The sequence below is a fragment of the Benincasa hispida genome, chromosome 12, assembly GCF_027475165.1.
Source record: "Benincasa hispida cultivar pf3 chromosome 12, pf3_genome.v1.1, whole genome shotgun sequence".
NCBI classification, from domain to species: domain Eukaryota; kingdom Viridiplantae; phylum Streptophyta; class Magnoliopsida; order Cucurbitales; family Cucurbitaceae; genus Benincasa; species Benincasa hispida.
In genome coordinates this window covers 69,194,472-69,211,417 of record NC_143489.1, presented here as the reverse complement: position 1 = coordinate 69,211,417, position 16,946 = coordinate 69,194,472, and the positions used below count along the sequence as shown (strand labels likewise).

Here is a 16,946-nt window from a genome sequence, read left to right as displayed (position 1 = left end):
TGTAGACTCTTTGGGAGCTATGGTCATGCATTAAAAGAGAAAAGCAATTAGCAAGCAAGAAACTATAAGCTCCTTAATAAAGAAATCTTTTGGTTCTCCAGCAACGACGTCAATTTGGTCGAAGCCGATGAGGCGTCGTAAAACCCTACGATTTGAACCAAATAATTTTTCGTATCTTACTCTACTAAATATAGAAAACGAAAGTACGGAGTTGATCCACAGAAAGTCGTTAAGATTTCTAAACCTCAAAGCTTATAGGAAGTAAATGGGGGTTTTGTGATTGATAATGCTAAATGAATGTAAATAGCACGAAATAAAATGATGTAGAGTAAATTAAATGCACAGAGTGTGAGTTGAGTTAATCGTGTGAATTTATCAATTAAACAAACACTTAACTTGGGCCTGTCAAGTTTTTCTCATTCTTATAATTCTATCACAGACTTAATCATAAAATGAGCATGAAATTTTCCATTTAAAACTTAGCCAACTCACTTAGAATCCTAAATAGTAGTCCATAAGATCAAATTAATTTAGAGTTTAAGTGAGAATCCTCCTAAACAGTAAAATAACAAGTATTAAGCTTAATGGCATGCTAAGCCAAATGATCAATTTCCATCGTCTAATTAATTATTTGAGGAGAGATTTGTCTAGATTAGAAAGTTTATTAATTGGAACCCCTAATTAACTTCACGATCTTACTTATTCTTTGCTTCTAGATGATTAACTACCTAACGATTACAAATTAAGGCTAATCGAAAGCGATCAATCAAACCAACACGGCTAATTTATCAGATATTCCCATGAAAGAAAGATTAAAGAATTGATGCAAGATGAAATCTCATAAGATCAGTAAATCTCAGCAAAAATACTAATCAAAATCTCAAGAACCCTAAAGGAATGAAAATAAACTAAAAGACCTAAGCTAAGTTCTTATAGCTTAGGCCTTAATCATTCTCTATATCAAGTTGTTGAAGTTTAATGTTGAAAAAAATAGAATAGGACTAACGTTTACAATGGGGAGGAGAAGAATCCAGGTGTAGAAAGTAGCAAAGCGGCAGGATAATTCTCAAATCGAGCGTAGAAAACATTTTATAGCAGGCTTGCAATGTAGCTATGCTCGACCGAGCGTAACTACACTGGTTTTCAGGTTTCCGCAACGTAGGCCTTCAGCTTAGCAACGCTGAGGCCTTATGCTCCCGCGTGCGCGCATGCCGTGCATCTCTGTCAATGTTCCGAGCGTAACTACACGCCATAGAGCGTCGTTACGCTCCAATGTTTGTCCCAAAAAACGAGACTACTGCCTTTGAGCGTAATGCTAAGCTTCACCTAGCGTAGCTATGCTCCCCTACTTCTCCCAAAAGTGAGACTACTACCTTTGAGTGTAACTCTACACTCCATAGAGCGTAGCTACACTCCTACCAAGGGCAATTTCGTAATTTCTCGGCCTTCTTTCTCCCTAGTGCATTTTAGCTCCAAAGTTGGCCATTTTATCATCTTTTCGTACCGAATGTCTCACTTTACCTCTTATGCACCCGATACCTACAAAACCAACAATTAAGCTCATCAGATAAATTAACAACTCCGAATTAAGAAGAGGAAGATAACACATTTTTTGTGCTATCAATTTGACAACTAATTACGTAGGTCCACTAAGTATCATGGGGATGTCAATTTGGTTAAAACCCTAAAAAACCACTCCAAATCAATTAAATTGCACATATTCAGTCAACCACCAAATGGCCTAACCCACATAGGGAACATAGGGAAGGAAGGAGACAAAGATTAAGACTCTAGCTAGCTCATCTACATTTAAATTTCATCCATTTAAAAGACTGCAGTCTGCAAATAATTCCCTCATCACTAACATATCGCTAGGATGTAAAAATATGTACATAAATTTATAAACCTTTCAAATGAACCAGATGCAGAAACAATAGTTGATCTTCTACCCTTAAGGCCACCGTCATTTCTGAAAATAACAGAAAATATAGAAAGATTAGTGACAATCCAACCAAACAACAAAACTAAACTCGTGCAAAAGGAACAAACGCTATCAATTTACAAATAATTGTTCATATTTTTATTGCATTTCGTAAAAAATATTGATTTATCTCTTATGTTAATATTGAATCAAACAAATCGAAATGACTATGAAAATTTAAAATTCAGATCAAAACAAAGAATGCATTCCCTGCACCTATCCGAAACCTAGATTTGAAGATTTATTTGTAATTTAGGTCTCGACAACATCAATCAAATCGAACATTCTCCACCACAAATAAGGATACCATTTGCCAATAGTTCTCTATACAATCTCTCATACCTCTAAGTTATAACCATTTAATAATATTACATTTTACATCAAAATGAAATTAAATACAAAATAAAATAGACCAAGATTACAACATAAAAAAGTCCACTAATTTTCAATCTTGTTACCTAGTTAGCCCATGTACATTAGTTTTCTTCATCAGACTCAAAAGATTGGCGTTTTCTCAAAGATTCTATCACATTCAAATGTGAGGAATTTGTGCCATTGTTTCCACCGGTACAAGACTTGAGTATAGGCAAACTTAGAGAACCGAAAGGCGGTGTCGAAGCCCCTCTATTCACTTCCCTGAGCACAGATTTTGCTGTGGCTGCAGCAGCTGCATCAGCAATGGCTGAAGCAACTTTCGAATCATTTTGAAGTTTTGAGGTTATCTTGTTAATAGTGCTTCTAGCTCGAGAAGGAGCCTCAGGAGAAAGAAAGTTAGTTGACTTTTGCATCTCGTTGACTGCCTCGGCAGCAGCTGACTTGGCTTTGGTAGATTCGTACTTTTGAATGTCATAGAGGAGCTCTTTTTGAAGTTGCTTATCGGCCACCAATAAGTCATCGATTTCATTCTTGTAGTCTTTGAGAAGAACTCGAAGACATTCCATGAGGGAACCTATTATTAAAGAATATGTACAAAATGTTAAACATATCTTAGGATCTATTTGGAATGACTTTTTAAGAGTTAAAACACTTTTTAAAGCACTTACAAAGTCGTTCCAAACACACTTAATATTTCAATTTAAATTATTTAAGTTTAGGAGTGATTCACACCTATAAGGGGGCTATTCTTGCTTTCCATTAGCCTTTTTAACTCAATGAAGATGGGTATAGTGTTTTGAATGAGACTCTTTCTCACTGCATGAGTGATGACCTTTCCTCTAGCAGCAGATGCTCCTCCACTCTCGCCTCCTTCCTCATCTACATCACCAGATTCTGATGATGATACTCGATTTACCGATAGTCGGATCTCTTTACAAGCAAGAATATCAAAGGTATCCTGTGCTTTCAGCCAAGGGGAACTAATGAGATTCTAGGTTGTAAACACTAAAAAAGAAAATTAGAAAAGCAGCAAAAATATTAACTAAAGATGATTCCTTTGAATTTGGACCTGTAAAACAGACCGTGCAGTGGTATCATCTATATTGAGCATACCATCTGATGCTGCAACAAGAATTTCTGCACATAACTTTGCAAAGGTTGCCAAAAGATGCTCGGGAGCCATTTGTTTCAATAGAGAAACATAAATGTGCATTCTCTTGGACCTCGACCTTTCATCATTGCCTCTTAAAATATAAAGTTGGAAAGATAGACAAAAGATAATCATTTTCCATTACAGGTAATAGTATAATAAGTCACAGAGTTCAAACATTCCTTACCGGATGGAGAAGAGTCGACTTTCCGCTCGCGAAGCATTAGAATCGCTATGTCCAGAATGAGCATGACAGTCATTCAAAACATAAATTGCTTCTACAAAACTGTTGTAAGCCAAAAGTGGCGCCTTCACTGCAAAGTCAGTTTCACATTTCAATTCCATTGGCACGTTGTAATGATATGACCAGTATTATAACCATGACAATGGCTAATTATGTAACATTTATAACCTTTTAAAATGTTCCCAAAAAGGAAAGCAGCTAGTTGACGAATCTTCTCTGATTCATCAACAAGTGACAAGAGAAACCGAAGAAACAAAACCCCTCTCCATTTCACGTAGTCCCTCTGAAAATTAAAATGGTGTTGCTCAACATTGTTACTCACAAACATGAAAAAGTGAAAATTTGGAGAAGTTTTTAGGAGTTGAGAAAGGACAAATTACCTGTAGTAATCTCGATAGAAGTATGAATGTATGTCTTCTGACAAGTTCACAAGGGTCACGAAGGCATTTTGTGATTTTCGTAAGGTAGCTGTTCAATTCAGAGTCAGTCAGATTGTAACTTGGAACAAGCATAAAAAGCTTCTGTTGCCGTCATTACAAAATATTTGATAAAGCTAGCTTATCTCCAACACTCGCATCATGTATCAAACTTACCAGTCAACTAGAGCAGTATAGCGTACACAAAAATCTGCCATTGTGATAACAAGGTTGTTGCGAAGAGCTGCACAATCACTATTTCCAAGCTCCTGCCCAACATAAAAAGACTCTTAAAATTTTAAGCAACTTGAATTGTGTCGAACAAAATTTGACTATATAAAAGACACTGATAAAGTACTATAACATGAAATCTTATGTACGAAAACAAGGAAAATCTCATAAATTCTAGCGCAGTAATACCCTTGATATCTAGCATGTGTATACTTCTAATAAAAAAAGAACTTAATCAACAAACAAGTAAAAATTTATCTACAATATAAGTCGAAAAGAATATATGATTGGACTCATGTAGTTCTTGTGGTATTATTCCTACAAAAACAGAACGCCAGAGACCTACATGTAACATTCATTCAAATCATCAAAAGACCAGGCTACATGAGTGATGTAAGGCCTAAGATTCAAGACCTAACCTGTACAAATAGAGGAATGTAACTCTTTGCACGTTTCTCGTCAGCAAGGCAAATCTTCCCCATTGTCAACCATGCTTGAACGTATAAAGAAGGGGCAGTTTCCTTTAGAGATGCAGTTTGAATTGGTAGTTTATTAGATTTGGGATCACGGTTTCCAGAAGTGATGATGGTGTGGAGAAGTGGTATGATTGTAGTCATGTCAGCCGATGGACAAATGAGAATCAATGAACCAATGGTGTAAGTTGCAGTGCTTGCTCGGGACAAGGACTTGCTCCTGGCAGTTGCTTTCTTCCCCATTCGACTACCACTTTTAGGAGGTGGAGTTACGAAGTTCACATCTTTGTTTGCTTCTGCATGCTTGGATATGTACTTCTCCAATATGTGAAAGGCTTTGGAAAGCAGCTGGTTTACCCATTTAAGGATGAGGGCATCGGCTTCAGTAGATTGCACAGCCTTCCGCTTGCACAATGTTTTAAGTGTTTTTACATGTGCATTCACCTACCAAGAGATCATCATTATTTGAAAATGCGTGTGATATATCAAGAAAAAGAGACTAGACATACATATAAGTATTGATCTTTTAAAATTGGTGTTTAACAGAAAAGGTGCTATAAGAAAATTCAAACCCAGCACACTTTTTGAATTGTATTTATATTATTACTTTATCGCTGTACTTTACTAATTTTTCATTATTCCAGATGTTTTCAGGCCTTTTATCGGACTGTATGGATATTTGAAGCAATAAAAAAGAATGGTGAAACAAAATCAAGAGTGAAAAATCCCAATTGCCAAAACATGTGAAGCTGCATTCACACGCATTGGCTGATACTGTCCACACTCACCGGCTATATATATTTACATGTTCACCAAATATGAGTCGTCAACTAATTCCAAGAAGTATTTTTCCCTACGTTAAAAGACATTTTAGTAAAAAACTACCATACACGTTGAGCTGAGCACATTTAGTAACTAGCCCGAAACTATAGCATGCATGTAAGGACAGAGATAGTATGAAGTATAGAACTGTATCCGTGATGAACAATGTTCATATACCACACGAGTCTAGAAGATGAGGTTTTTTTCCTTGGAAACGTGTTAGGAAACTACGTATTGGTGAATTTACAATTGTACCGGAGAAATAAACCAACCATGATGGAGAGTAAAACAGTTTGAAAACAATGATGTTGACGCTTACCTCCGTCGAATGCATGTTGAATTCTTCAACCCTTTTAAGCAGTTCATGAGCTAATTCTGCTGCAGGTTCTGGAGGCAGCTCAACAGAAACATTAGAAATGGTTTGTAAGAGAAAAACCCGATCTTGAGCCCAAGCAACGGAATTTGACTCTGAGCTGTTTTCCTCTCCAAATAAACCTACTTGAGCCACTGGACTCTGAAATTCAGTCCTACCATGATCATCAAGGAATTTCCAATGATGATAAAGAAACTCCCAATCAACGGCTTTCCCAAGATAAGGCGATACTTCTGACAGCAGGAACCAGGCACCCGGGGGAGCTGTCCACTTCTCTGGAGGCAAAGATTGGTTTAGCCATAAGGATTCAGATGTCTTTATAATTATCTGAAGTGAATCTGCAATTGTGCGTTTTAATCTTTTCTTTTTCCCCAAATTAGCACAAACTTTCTTCACCCAAGGAACCACCTCTGCATGACTTATCCCTTTAAGAAGATCCAATACTCCTTTAGGTAAACCTGAAGATCCAACTCTACACAACCGGTCTAGTACTAGTTCTTGAAACAGGTGTTCACACTCTTCTTGAATGCTAGATTCACTGTCAGCAATTAAACGTGGAATAGAGTGTAGCCACTCGACCATGACAGTTTCATCTGGGAATCTTCGAAAGACCTATAAAAGTAAATGAAATCAACGTTAGACCAAGAATGAATGCAAAAGGTATAAAATACTATTTGCATTAAGTTTGTTCAATTTTAGTCTCCATATTTTCAATTGTTCAATTTTAGTCTCCGTACTTCCAATAAATCTTAGATTTAATCCCTCAAAATCAATTTTTACTGAGACTAATTAAATAATAATAATTTTCATGCAAGATAATAAAATATATGAATATGTTCTCAAAATTTATAGTAAAAATAATATAGATAACAAAAAGCGTTTTAGAAAATCAACAATAAACCAGACCAAATTTGAGATCTATTGAAAGCACGGGGACTAAAATTTGAAAATTGAAAGTATAGGAACTAAACTTGAACAAATTTCAAAGATAGGGACCAAAAGAGTATTTTAATCCTAACAAATTGAAATGGTAACTATTAGCAATTCTGCCCAGCAAAAAATGAGAGAAGAAACACCTGCTTAAAGATTAAAAAAAATCAAAGCAAAATAGAATTGTATACCAAAATATCAAAAGCTCAAAAGAAGATGGCCTATCGTATATATATATATATTGAAAATAGGGTTATTAACTTAGGGGCATTTATGTAGACCCCTAGGGTTTCCTACTATCTATTTATACGTTGTGTCTCTGTGTATTCAGTGTATCAGATTAACTAATAAGAAAGATATTTATATCATGGTTTTTCTCCTTGTACTAGGGTTTCCACGTAACTGTGCGTTGATATTTTCTTTTCTTCTATATTTTAACATGGTATCAGAGCTAGGCGACGAAACCCTAGCCGTTATGGAAGAGAACCAACCACAATCGTCTTCAACTGATGGAACTTCAAGTTTTGATATGAAGACGGCTATTCGAGCGGCCGTGAAGGAATGTTTTCAAGCAGTCCTACGGGAGTTGATTTCTGCCATCCAGCTGCAGTCAATGGAGAAACGAATCAGACCGAGCCCAGCTGTGCCTTCGACGGTCGGACAGAGACAGATCAAATCGAGCCCAGCCATGCATTCAACAGTCGGACAGAGACAAATCCGATCAAGCCCAGCCGTGGGTGGCTGCCGTCCGCATCGATCGTGCTCGTGCCATTCAAATCCTCTGCGCCAGGTCAGATCGATCGCCATGGAGCCATGCCTAGCACTTCGCTCGAGCATTCCAGCCGGTCAAACCAGAATCCGATCGCCATCCAACCGCTCGAACCAGCCACCTCGTGCGCCAGGTAGATACGAGAACCACCTGCAGCTGCCAGTGACATCTATCTAGCCGCGGTGGCCACTCCTTTTCCAGCCACTTGTGGCTCGACCCAATGCCTAGATGATGTTAGACAACGGTTGGCGTATCTCCAACAACATATTTCAGACTTGGATACAATGTTCGGCGCAAATCCCCAACCGGCTCAACCAGTCTATTCAAAGAATCCGGTAAATTAGTTCTCTATTTTGCCAAATGTTTCTTATTTATCTGGCTCGATAGGCAACTCTGATTCGTAGGAGAAAAATTAAATGGCCAAAATTATTTCTCCTGGTCCCAATTGATCCGAATGGCATCACAAATTTGGTACTTGACGGAGGAGATTCCAAAGCCGATACCAGGCGATCCTCAAGAATGGATCTAGAAAGAGGAAGATTCGTTATTACGCTCTGTCCTCGTGAATAGTATGGAATCTCAAATAGGCGGACCATTATTGTATGCTGCAACCGCGAAGGATATCTGGGAGGCTGCACGAAATTTGTACTCAAAGAGACAGAATGCCTCGCGACTATATACGCTTCACAAGCAGGTCCATGAATGCAAACAAGGGTCCATGGATGTGACATCGTATTTTAATAAATTATCAATGCTTTGGCAAGAGATAGACCTGTGTCGAGAGATTGTCTGGAGCTACACGCAAGACGGGGCTCAATACTTGAAAATTGAAGAAGCAGACCATGTGTTTGTTTTCTTGGCTAGATTAAATCCTAAATTCGATGGTGTCCGTAGTCGAATATTGGGCCAACGTCCTACACCTTCTCTCAGAGAAGTTTGCTCTGAGATACAGCTGGAAGAGGATCGGTCATGCGCCATGAATAATCCTATTACTACAACTGATGCAGTTGCCTTCATTGCAAAGTCACCCAGTGCTAATGGCGATAAAAAAACCCACCTTGTGTGTGAGCACTGTAAGAAGCCCTGACACACAAAGGACTAGTGTTGGAAATTGCATGGGAGACCTCCAAACAGCAGGCGACGACGGCCTCATGACAAATCTAATACTGGTTGTGCCCTAGTGAGTGACTCAGCAGATGAACATACTAAGAAGCAGTCTTCTGTTGACAGTAAGAACAGTTTGAGTACTGTTGGGGTGAATGCTATTGCATAATTAGATAATTTTCCTTCATTTGGCCTTATTAGTATAAATGGTAAAAAACTTTGAATTGTGGACTCAGGGCCCCAAACATCACTATGAACAAGAGTAAAAGGACTCGAGGGTTTATAAAGCTGAGACAGAAAAGGAACACGACTTTGCTTGGCACGAATACACAAATCACAATTTAAAGAGGAAGTATTAACATTGCGAAATAAATGCGGAAACAAATACTTCATATATTGAAAATTTGGATGTCCTAAACAGAAATGCCACAACATAAAGTCATTTTCAGAAACAGGAAAATTTAATGACATAAACCCAGTTCGATGATCATCTCTAGAGGAAGCATCTTCAGAAAGGAAATAGAGTCCCTTATCGTGACGGGCAGTGTCAATCATCATCCCTTATTTCAGATCCTGAAACAAAACTGAGTTAGGTGAGAAAATTGCCTTCAGATCTCTTGTAATTTTACTGATAGACAACAGATTATAAGAGATTTTAGGCACATGCAAAGTATCACACAAAACTAAACCATCAAACGGAGAGATATGGCCTTTCCTTGAACAGGGGCAAAAAACCCGTCTGCAATTCGAATACGCTCATTTCCAGTACTCGGGTTGTAAGAAATAAACAGATCTGAAGAACTGATAAGATGATCTGTGGTCCCTGAGTCCACAATCCAAGGTTTTTTACCATTTATACTAATAAGGCCAAATGAAGGAAAATTAGCTGATTGTACAATAGCATTCACCCAAACAATACTCAAACTGTTCTTACTATCAACAGAATACTGCTTCTGAGTATGTTCATCTGCTGAGTCACTCACTAGGGCACAACCAATATTTTTGTCATGAGATTGTCGTCACTTGCTGTTTGGAGGTCTCCCATGCAATTTCCAACACTGGTCCTTTGTGTGCCAGGGCTCCTTACAGTGTGTGGGTTTTTTATCGCCATCAGTACTGGGCGACTTTGCAATGAAGGCAACTACACAGTTGTAGTAATAGGATTATTCATGGTAAATGACCGAACCTCTTCCAACCGTATTTTGGAGCAAATTTCTCTGAGAGAAGGTGTAGGACGTTGGCCTAATATTCGACTACGGACACCATCGAATTTATGATTTAATCCAGCCAAGAAAACAAACACATAGCTGCTTCTTCAATTTTCAAGTATTGAGTCTCATCTTGCGCGCAATTCCAGACAATATTTCGACACAGGTCCATCTCTTGCCAAAGCATGGATAATTTGTTAAAATATGATGTCATATCCATGGACCCTTGTTTGCATTCAGGGACCTGCTTGTGAAACGTATATAGTCGAGAGGCATTCTGTCTCTTTGAGTACAAATCCCGTGCAACCTCCCAGATATCCTTGGCGGTTGCAGCATACAATAATGGTCTGCCTATTTGAGGTTCCATACTATTCACGAGGACAAAGCGTAACAGCGAATCTTCCCTTTTCCAGATCCGTTCTTGAGGATCGCCTGGTATCGGCTTCGGAATCTCCCTCGTCAAGTACCCAAATTTGTGACGCCCTTCCAAGGCCATTCTGATCGATTGGGACTAGGAGAAATAATTTTGGCCATTTAATTTTTCTCCTACAAGAAATCCTGCAGAGTTGCCCATTGAACCAGATAGATAAGAAGCATTTGGCAAAATAGAGAACGAAGTTACCGGATTCTCTGAATAGACTGGTTGAACTGGTTGGGGATTTGCGCTAAACATCGTATCCAAGTCTGAAATCTATTGTTGGAGATACGCCAACCGTTGTCTAACATCATCTGGGCATTGGGTTGAGCCACAAGTGGCTAGAAAAGGAGTAGCCACCGATAACTAGAAAGATGTCGCCAGTAGCTACAGGTGGTCCTTGTATCTGCCCGACGCACGAGGTGGCACCAGCTGGTTCGAGCGGCTGGATGGCTCGATCGGATTCTGGTTTGACCGGTTGGAATGCTCGAGCGAAGTGCTAGGCGCGGCTCCACGGCAATCGATCTGACCTGGCGCGGAGAATTCGAACGGCACGAGCATGATCGGCACGGAGGGTAGCCACCCACGACTAGGCCCGATCAGATTTGTCTCTATCCGACCATCGAAGGCACGGCTGGGCTCGATCTGATTTGTCTCTGTCCGACCGTCTAAGGCAGCACCGCTCGTCTCTGTCCGACAGTCGAAGGCACGGCTGAGCTCGATCTGATTCGTCTTTGTCCGACCGTCGAAGGCAGCGCCGCTCTGGTTTCGGTCTCCGGCGTTGATCCATCGACTCCGGCTCTCCATCAACTACAGCTGAACGGCAGAAATCAACTCCGGTAGGGCTGCTTAAAAACATTCCTTCACGGCCGCTCGAATGGCCATCTTCATGTCAAAACTTGAAGTTCCATCGACTGAAGACGACTTTGGTTGGTTATCTTCCATGACGGCTAGGGTTTCGTCACCTAGCTCTGATACCATGTTAAAATATAGAAGAAAAGATAATAACGCACAGTTACATGGAAACCCTAGTATAGAGAGAAAAACCACGATATAAAGATCTTTCTTATTAGTTAATCTGATACACTGAATACACAGGGACACAACGTATAAATAGACAGTAGGAAACCTAGGGGCCTACACAATTACATAAATGCCCCTAGGTTAATAACCCTATTTTTAACAATCAGCTCCTATTCATATTTTGTCTGAGCCTAGTTCTGAGCATGACGACCCGATCCTTCCTACCAACCAAGTTCCTTGGAAAACTGACTATAGGAAGAATCTCAGGAATGAAGCAGTGTCACCTGTCAAACCGGAACTGCCGACTCCAATACATGAGTTGGACCCACCATCAGATCCAGGTACGTATATTCCTGAAACTAATGATGTTGATGTGTGTATGGAGACTGACAAATGCAGGCAGGATAAGGGTGATGGAAGTGGTAATACTGAAAGTATGGTAGAAGAAGAGACAGCTGAGAATGAAATGATTCTAGTTAATGATGATGTGGAGGATACTACTGAAATCCCTGATACATAGATAGCCAATCATGGTGAGAAGCCTGGAGAGTTGAAGGATCGTGATCCCTCGCTCGATCTTCATATAGCTCTGAAGAAAGGCACTTGTTCATGTACTAAATATCCTATGCATAGTTATATGACGTATAATAATCTAGCACCCAAGTTCAAAGCATTCACTACCAGTCTGGACACTGTGATGGTTCCGAATGACATAAGTGTTGCGATAGAAAAACCAGAATGACGGTCTGCTGTTATGGAAGAAATGACAGCTCTCGAGAAGAATGAAACGTGGGAACAGGTGGTTCTACCTGAAGAGCACAAGACAGTTGGATGCAAATTGGTGTTTACTATAAAATACAAGACAAATAGAACGATTGACCGATACAAGGCTAGGCTTGTTGTAAGAGGCTTCACTCAGACCTATGGAGTAGACTACTCTGAAACCTTTTCTCCCGTGGCCAAACTAAACACGATCCGAGTGCTTTTGTCAATTGTCGTAAATAAGGATTAGCCCCTACACCAATTTGATGTTAAAAATGCGTTTCTGAATAGGGAACTTGAGGATGAAGTCTATATGAGTCCTCCTCTTGGATTCGAGAGTCAGTTCAAAAACATGGTGTGCAGATTGAGGAAGTCACTATATGAGTTGAAACAATCTCCAAGGGCCTGGTTTGACAGATTCACAACCTTTGTGAAAGTACAAGGGTATGTTCGGAGGCATTCTGATCACACTCTATTTACAAAAAGGTCGAGATCAGGGAAGATAATTGTTCTTATTGTCTACGTTGATGACATTGTTTTATCTAGGGATGATGATGCTGAGATCATGAGGTTCAAAACAAAGATGGTCGAAGAGTTTGAAATTAAATACCTCGGTAAGCTAAGACACTTTCTGGGAATGGAAGTGGCTCGATCAAAGGAAGGTATCTCAGTTTCTCAACGAAAATACACTCTGAACTTACTAAAGGAAACAGGCATGACTGGGTGTAAACCTGTTGACACACCAGTAGAATACAATGCGAAGCTTATTGAGAAAAATGATAGAGTTCCTATTAATAAAGAGAGGTATCAGCGGTTAGTCGGGAAGTTGATCTACTTGTCTCACACAAGGCCGGATATTTCGTATGCAGTAGGTGTTGTCAGTCAGTTTATGCAGGCTCCCTGTGAAGATCATATGACAATAGTTGAACGTATCCTTCGATACCTGAAAGGAACTCCTGGCAAGGAACTAATGTTCAGAAAGTCCGATAAACGATCTGTTGAAGCCTACACTGATTCTAACTGGGCAGGTTCTGTTGTTAACAGAAAATCGACGTCTGGGTATTGTACGTTTGTCTGGGGTAATCTAGTCACTTGGAGAAGTAAGAAACAAGGGATCGTTGCTAGAAGTAGTGTTGAGGCTGAGTATAGGGCCATGAGTCTGGGGATATGTGAAGAAATCTGGTCGAAGAAAGTGTTATCTGATCTCCAGCATGATAATGAGCTTCTGATGAAACTGTTTTGTGACAACAAAGCTACCATCAGTATTGCAAATAACCCGGTTCAACATGACAGAACTAAACATGTAGAGATTGACAGACATTTCATTAAGGAGAGACTGGACAGTGGAAACATATGCATCCCTTATATTCCTTCAAATCAGCAAGTTGCAGATGTGCTTACAAAAGGGTTACTAAGATAGAGCTTTGACTATTGTATAAGCAAGTTGGGCCTTGTTGATATCTATGCCCCAACTTGATAGGGAGTGTTGAAAATAGGGTTAGTAACCTAGGGGCATTTATGTAATTGTGTAGGCCCCTAGGGTTTCCTACTGTCTATTTATACGTTGTGTCCCTGTGTATTTAGTATATCAAATTAACTAATAAGAAAGATTTTTATATCGTGGTTTTTCTCCCTGTACTAGGGTTTCCACGTAACTGTGCATTGTTATTCTCTTTTCTTCTTCTATATTTTAACAATACGTCATACAATCACTATAAGCTTAATGATTACTTAACGTTTAACTTGTCCCTAAAATGGTCATTGTTAAACTATGTGTTCTAATGCCATTTACCTCATTTAAGACAACTTCATTTAAATTTTTATGTTGTTATGTACGATTATCTGCAAAGAATACAGGGAAGAATACAGGAGAAAACAACGTTTGACTTCATGAGAAATTCTTAATGTATGGCTAACAAACACAGGTTATACTACCTATAACTTTTATTAATCATATTACATCTACTTTAAAAAATGAAAAAAATAAAATAAAAATAAAAACCCAACTTTCTCAAACTTTTTCCTAAATCCTGCATACCATCTAAACACTAATTATATAAACTTTAAACTTATAGAGCTCTTAGTCATAAACCCAACCTAGTATAAACATAAGAATTTACCTCTGAGAGAGCCGACGTTGCAGCTTTCCGTATGCTAACAAGTGGGTCAGAACAAGCAATTCCCACCGTCTTCAGCATATCTCCATCCATTGCTCCACCAAGGAGGGTTGTACACTTGGTAATCAGAAATAATGCAGCCTTCCTAACTGCCGCCTTCTCATCCACACACCTTTTTCGCAAAAGCGCATGAATTTCACCTCCATTCTTTTTGCAATGTCTGTCACCAGACCCCAACACTTCCTCCAGTAAGGCCTTATTCTTGTCATTCTCAGCCAAGAACACTACAAGGTGAGCTAAGTTGGTAAGTGCCCGAGCACGAATCGGAGCACTAGCATCTGAACAACGTTGAACCAATGCCACCAAGCACCCAAATCCACACGAATCCTTTAGTTCGCTTTCTGAATCAATGACCGTTAGATCACTCAAGGACGTTATCAGCATTGGGATGAGATCAACCGCTAACAGCCTAAGATTAGACTTTCCTCGGGTCATCTTCACTACATGATCCACAAACCCAATTTGATCGGGGAATTCCATCACTTTAACAACCTCCATTATTGAATCAACTGCTAAACTACGAGGCTCAGATTTCTCAGGCGCCTTCTGAACCAAATACCTTGGAAGATTCACCAGAGCACTCTTAACACCATCTGATTCCTTTGCTACATTTGCTATTTGAATAGTCACAAACCCTAGCGCAAACGCTCGCGCCTGATCTTTATGATTAAGAATCAATGGTGACAGAGACTTAATCACCTCAACGGCAGTACTGGATAGATCCCCATGCTCAGAACGCAATGTAGCACTCAAAATCCGCGAACATAAATTAGTAAACTTACTATAGATACTTAAATTAGTGCATACTTCAAGTGCCAAAACTGGAATATCAATTACAGTTTCAATCAAAGATTTCAAACTATCCGGAAATCGATCCAAATGAATCAAACTCATTAAAATCTCTAACCTCTCAAGTACAGGATACAAGACTCTTGCATCGAGTTCACCATCGCCACTAAAACTCTGCCTCAGCGCACAATTCAACAAACCCTTACCCTTAACACCGCCTTTCCTCTTCCGTTTGGGAGCATTAGGCTCCTTATTAGAAGAATCATCCAGGTCGGGTTGAGCCTGTGGTCGCTGCTTCAAGAATCGCCTCATAGACCTGAGAAATGAGAGAAAATCCATCGGATTGAACAGCGTGAAGACCGGTGCATTTGGGGCCAGAAGAAGGGAGAGATAGACTCTAGAGGCTAAAATTGAAATGCGAGTGGAAGACTCATCCATGGCGGAGGCGACGGCGCGGGTAAGAAAGGACGGAGAGAGGGATTTGGCGGAGAGGTCCTCGTAGAGGCGATCAACAGGTTGTTGTTCATCGGTGCCGATTGAGTTGTCTAACAAGGTTTGAAGGTCGAAGAGAGCTGAATCGGAGAGCGGCGGCGGAGGTTGGCGAAGTTCTTCGAGCTCTGTGAGGATTCGAGAAATGGCTTCCTCCATGAGTGTGAAGTGTGAAGCTCGGAGGAGGGTCGCGTGAGGTCGCCGCCGTCTACAGTCGGGTCTCTTTTGAGTTTTAAGTTTTTACTTCCCGCTTAGACTTTTTCTCGCAGTAGTCTCGTATGATGCCACGTGTATTTTTTTAAAATCTTATTTTCACCCCTAAATTTTGAATATGTTATATTTTAGTATCTAAACTTGTAAAAATATCCATTTTATTCTCTGAAACTTTGAATATTGTTTTATTTTTATCTCTAAATTTTTTAAAATGTTCATTTTATTCCATGAACTTTGAATATTATTTTATTGTGATCTCTAAATTTTAAAAGTGTTTGTTTTAGTTCTTAAACTTTTAGAAAGTGTTTATTTTGGTTCTTGATATTAAGATTTGTTAACTTATTGACAAAATTAGACAGTGATTTATATTTTTTAATGACTAAGCTATCAAATAAGTTAGCTATACTAAAAAATCTAGAGTTTCAATTTCGAATAAGGTGGCAAAGCGGAATAATTCAAAAGACTTTTTAGTTTAAAATTCTGGTTGTTCAATATTTTTGCATGTTGGTTGTTAACATTTTGCTTCACCTTCATCTTACTCAATATATCTAGAGTCTAACCATCAAAAAGTAAAAGCTCTCTCACATTTCTGTTGAATAGTTAATATAGTTTTAATAGTAGGGACAAAAATAAATGCTTTTTAAAATATAGGGACTAAAAATAACATTTTTTAAAGTTTATGAATTAAAAAAGAACAGAATTCAAAGTTGGATGATTATAATATAATTTAAAAAAAAATTAAAATATATACTCTTAACCTTTGAAAATTTTATTCTAATTCTTGTTTAAATTCATTAAAAAAAAAAAGAAAAAGAAAAAGAAAAAGAAAAAAGTTGTGTGTTACTTATGCTAACAAATCAAGACACGCAAAAGAGTAATTTTTGGAGTAAGATTAGGAGAAACAAACAAGAAACTGGAGCTATGAGGTTGAAAGGAGATAGACGAAAACATGTATGTTTTTATTTATACTTTTTCATGCACGTGTATTTATTTGTTTGCATA

At 38.9% G+C, this 16,946-nt stretch overlaps 1 protein-coding gene across 5 annotated transcripts; it reads right to left on the bottom strand.

Moving 5' to 3' along the window:
• Positions 1–820: 820 nt before the first annotated feature.
• On the bottom strand, positions 821–15,973 carry LOC120067186 (binding protein). 5 transcript variants are annotated; one of them, XR_016525557.1, is made up of 12 exons: positions 14,397–15,973; positions 6,012–6,677; positions 4,817–5,314; positions 4,344–4,435; positions 4,131–4,218; positions 3,919–4,033; positions 3,694–3,820; positions 3,470–3,600; positions 3,089–3,314; positions 2,440–2,930; positions 1,907–1,969; positions 821–1,539 (listed from the first exon to the last, which is right to left on the bottom strand). XR_016525557.1 is itself a non-coding variant. In XM_090308723.1 (10 exons), exons 1-10 carry the CDS (start codon positions 15,888–15,890, stop codon positions 2,458–2,460), a joined length of 3,915 nt encoding a protein of 1,304 aa, XP_090164849.1. In that variant the 5' UTR covers positions 15,891–15,973; the 3' UTR covers positions 2,250–2,457. The 5 variants fall into 5 exon arrangements, 2 of the variants coding, with proteins under 2 accessions (XP_090164849.1, XP_038874590.1); XR_005478942.2 differs by having other exon boundaries at positions 3,426–3,600; positions 14,397–15,972; XR_005478943.2 differs by having other exon boundaries at positions 1,404–1,539; positions 3,089–3,319.
• Positions 15,974–16,946: the final 973 nt, after the last annotated feature.

Coding starts and splice junctions, on each gene's coding strand:
- LOC120067186 (XM_039018662.2), bottom strand. CDS start 15,890: ATGGAGGAAGCCATTTCTCGAATCCTCACAGAGCTCGAAGAACTTCGC. Junction 3,821..3,918: donor TTTTGGGAACATTTTAAAAG/GTTATAAATGTT, acceptor CTGACTTTGCAG/TGAAGGCGCCACTTTTGGCT. Junction 2,931..3,088: donor CAAGAATAGCCCCCTTATAG/GTGTGAATCACT, acceptor CTTTAATAATAG/GTTCCCTCATGGAATGTCTT.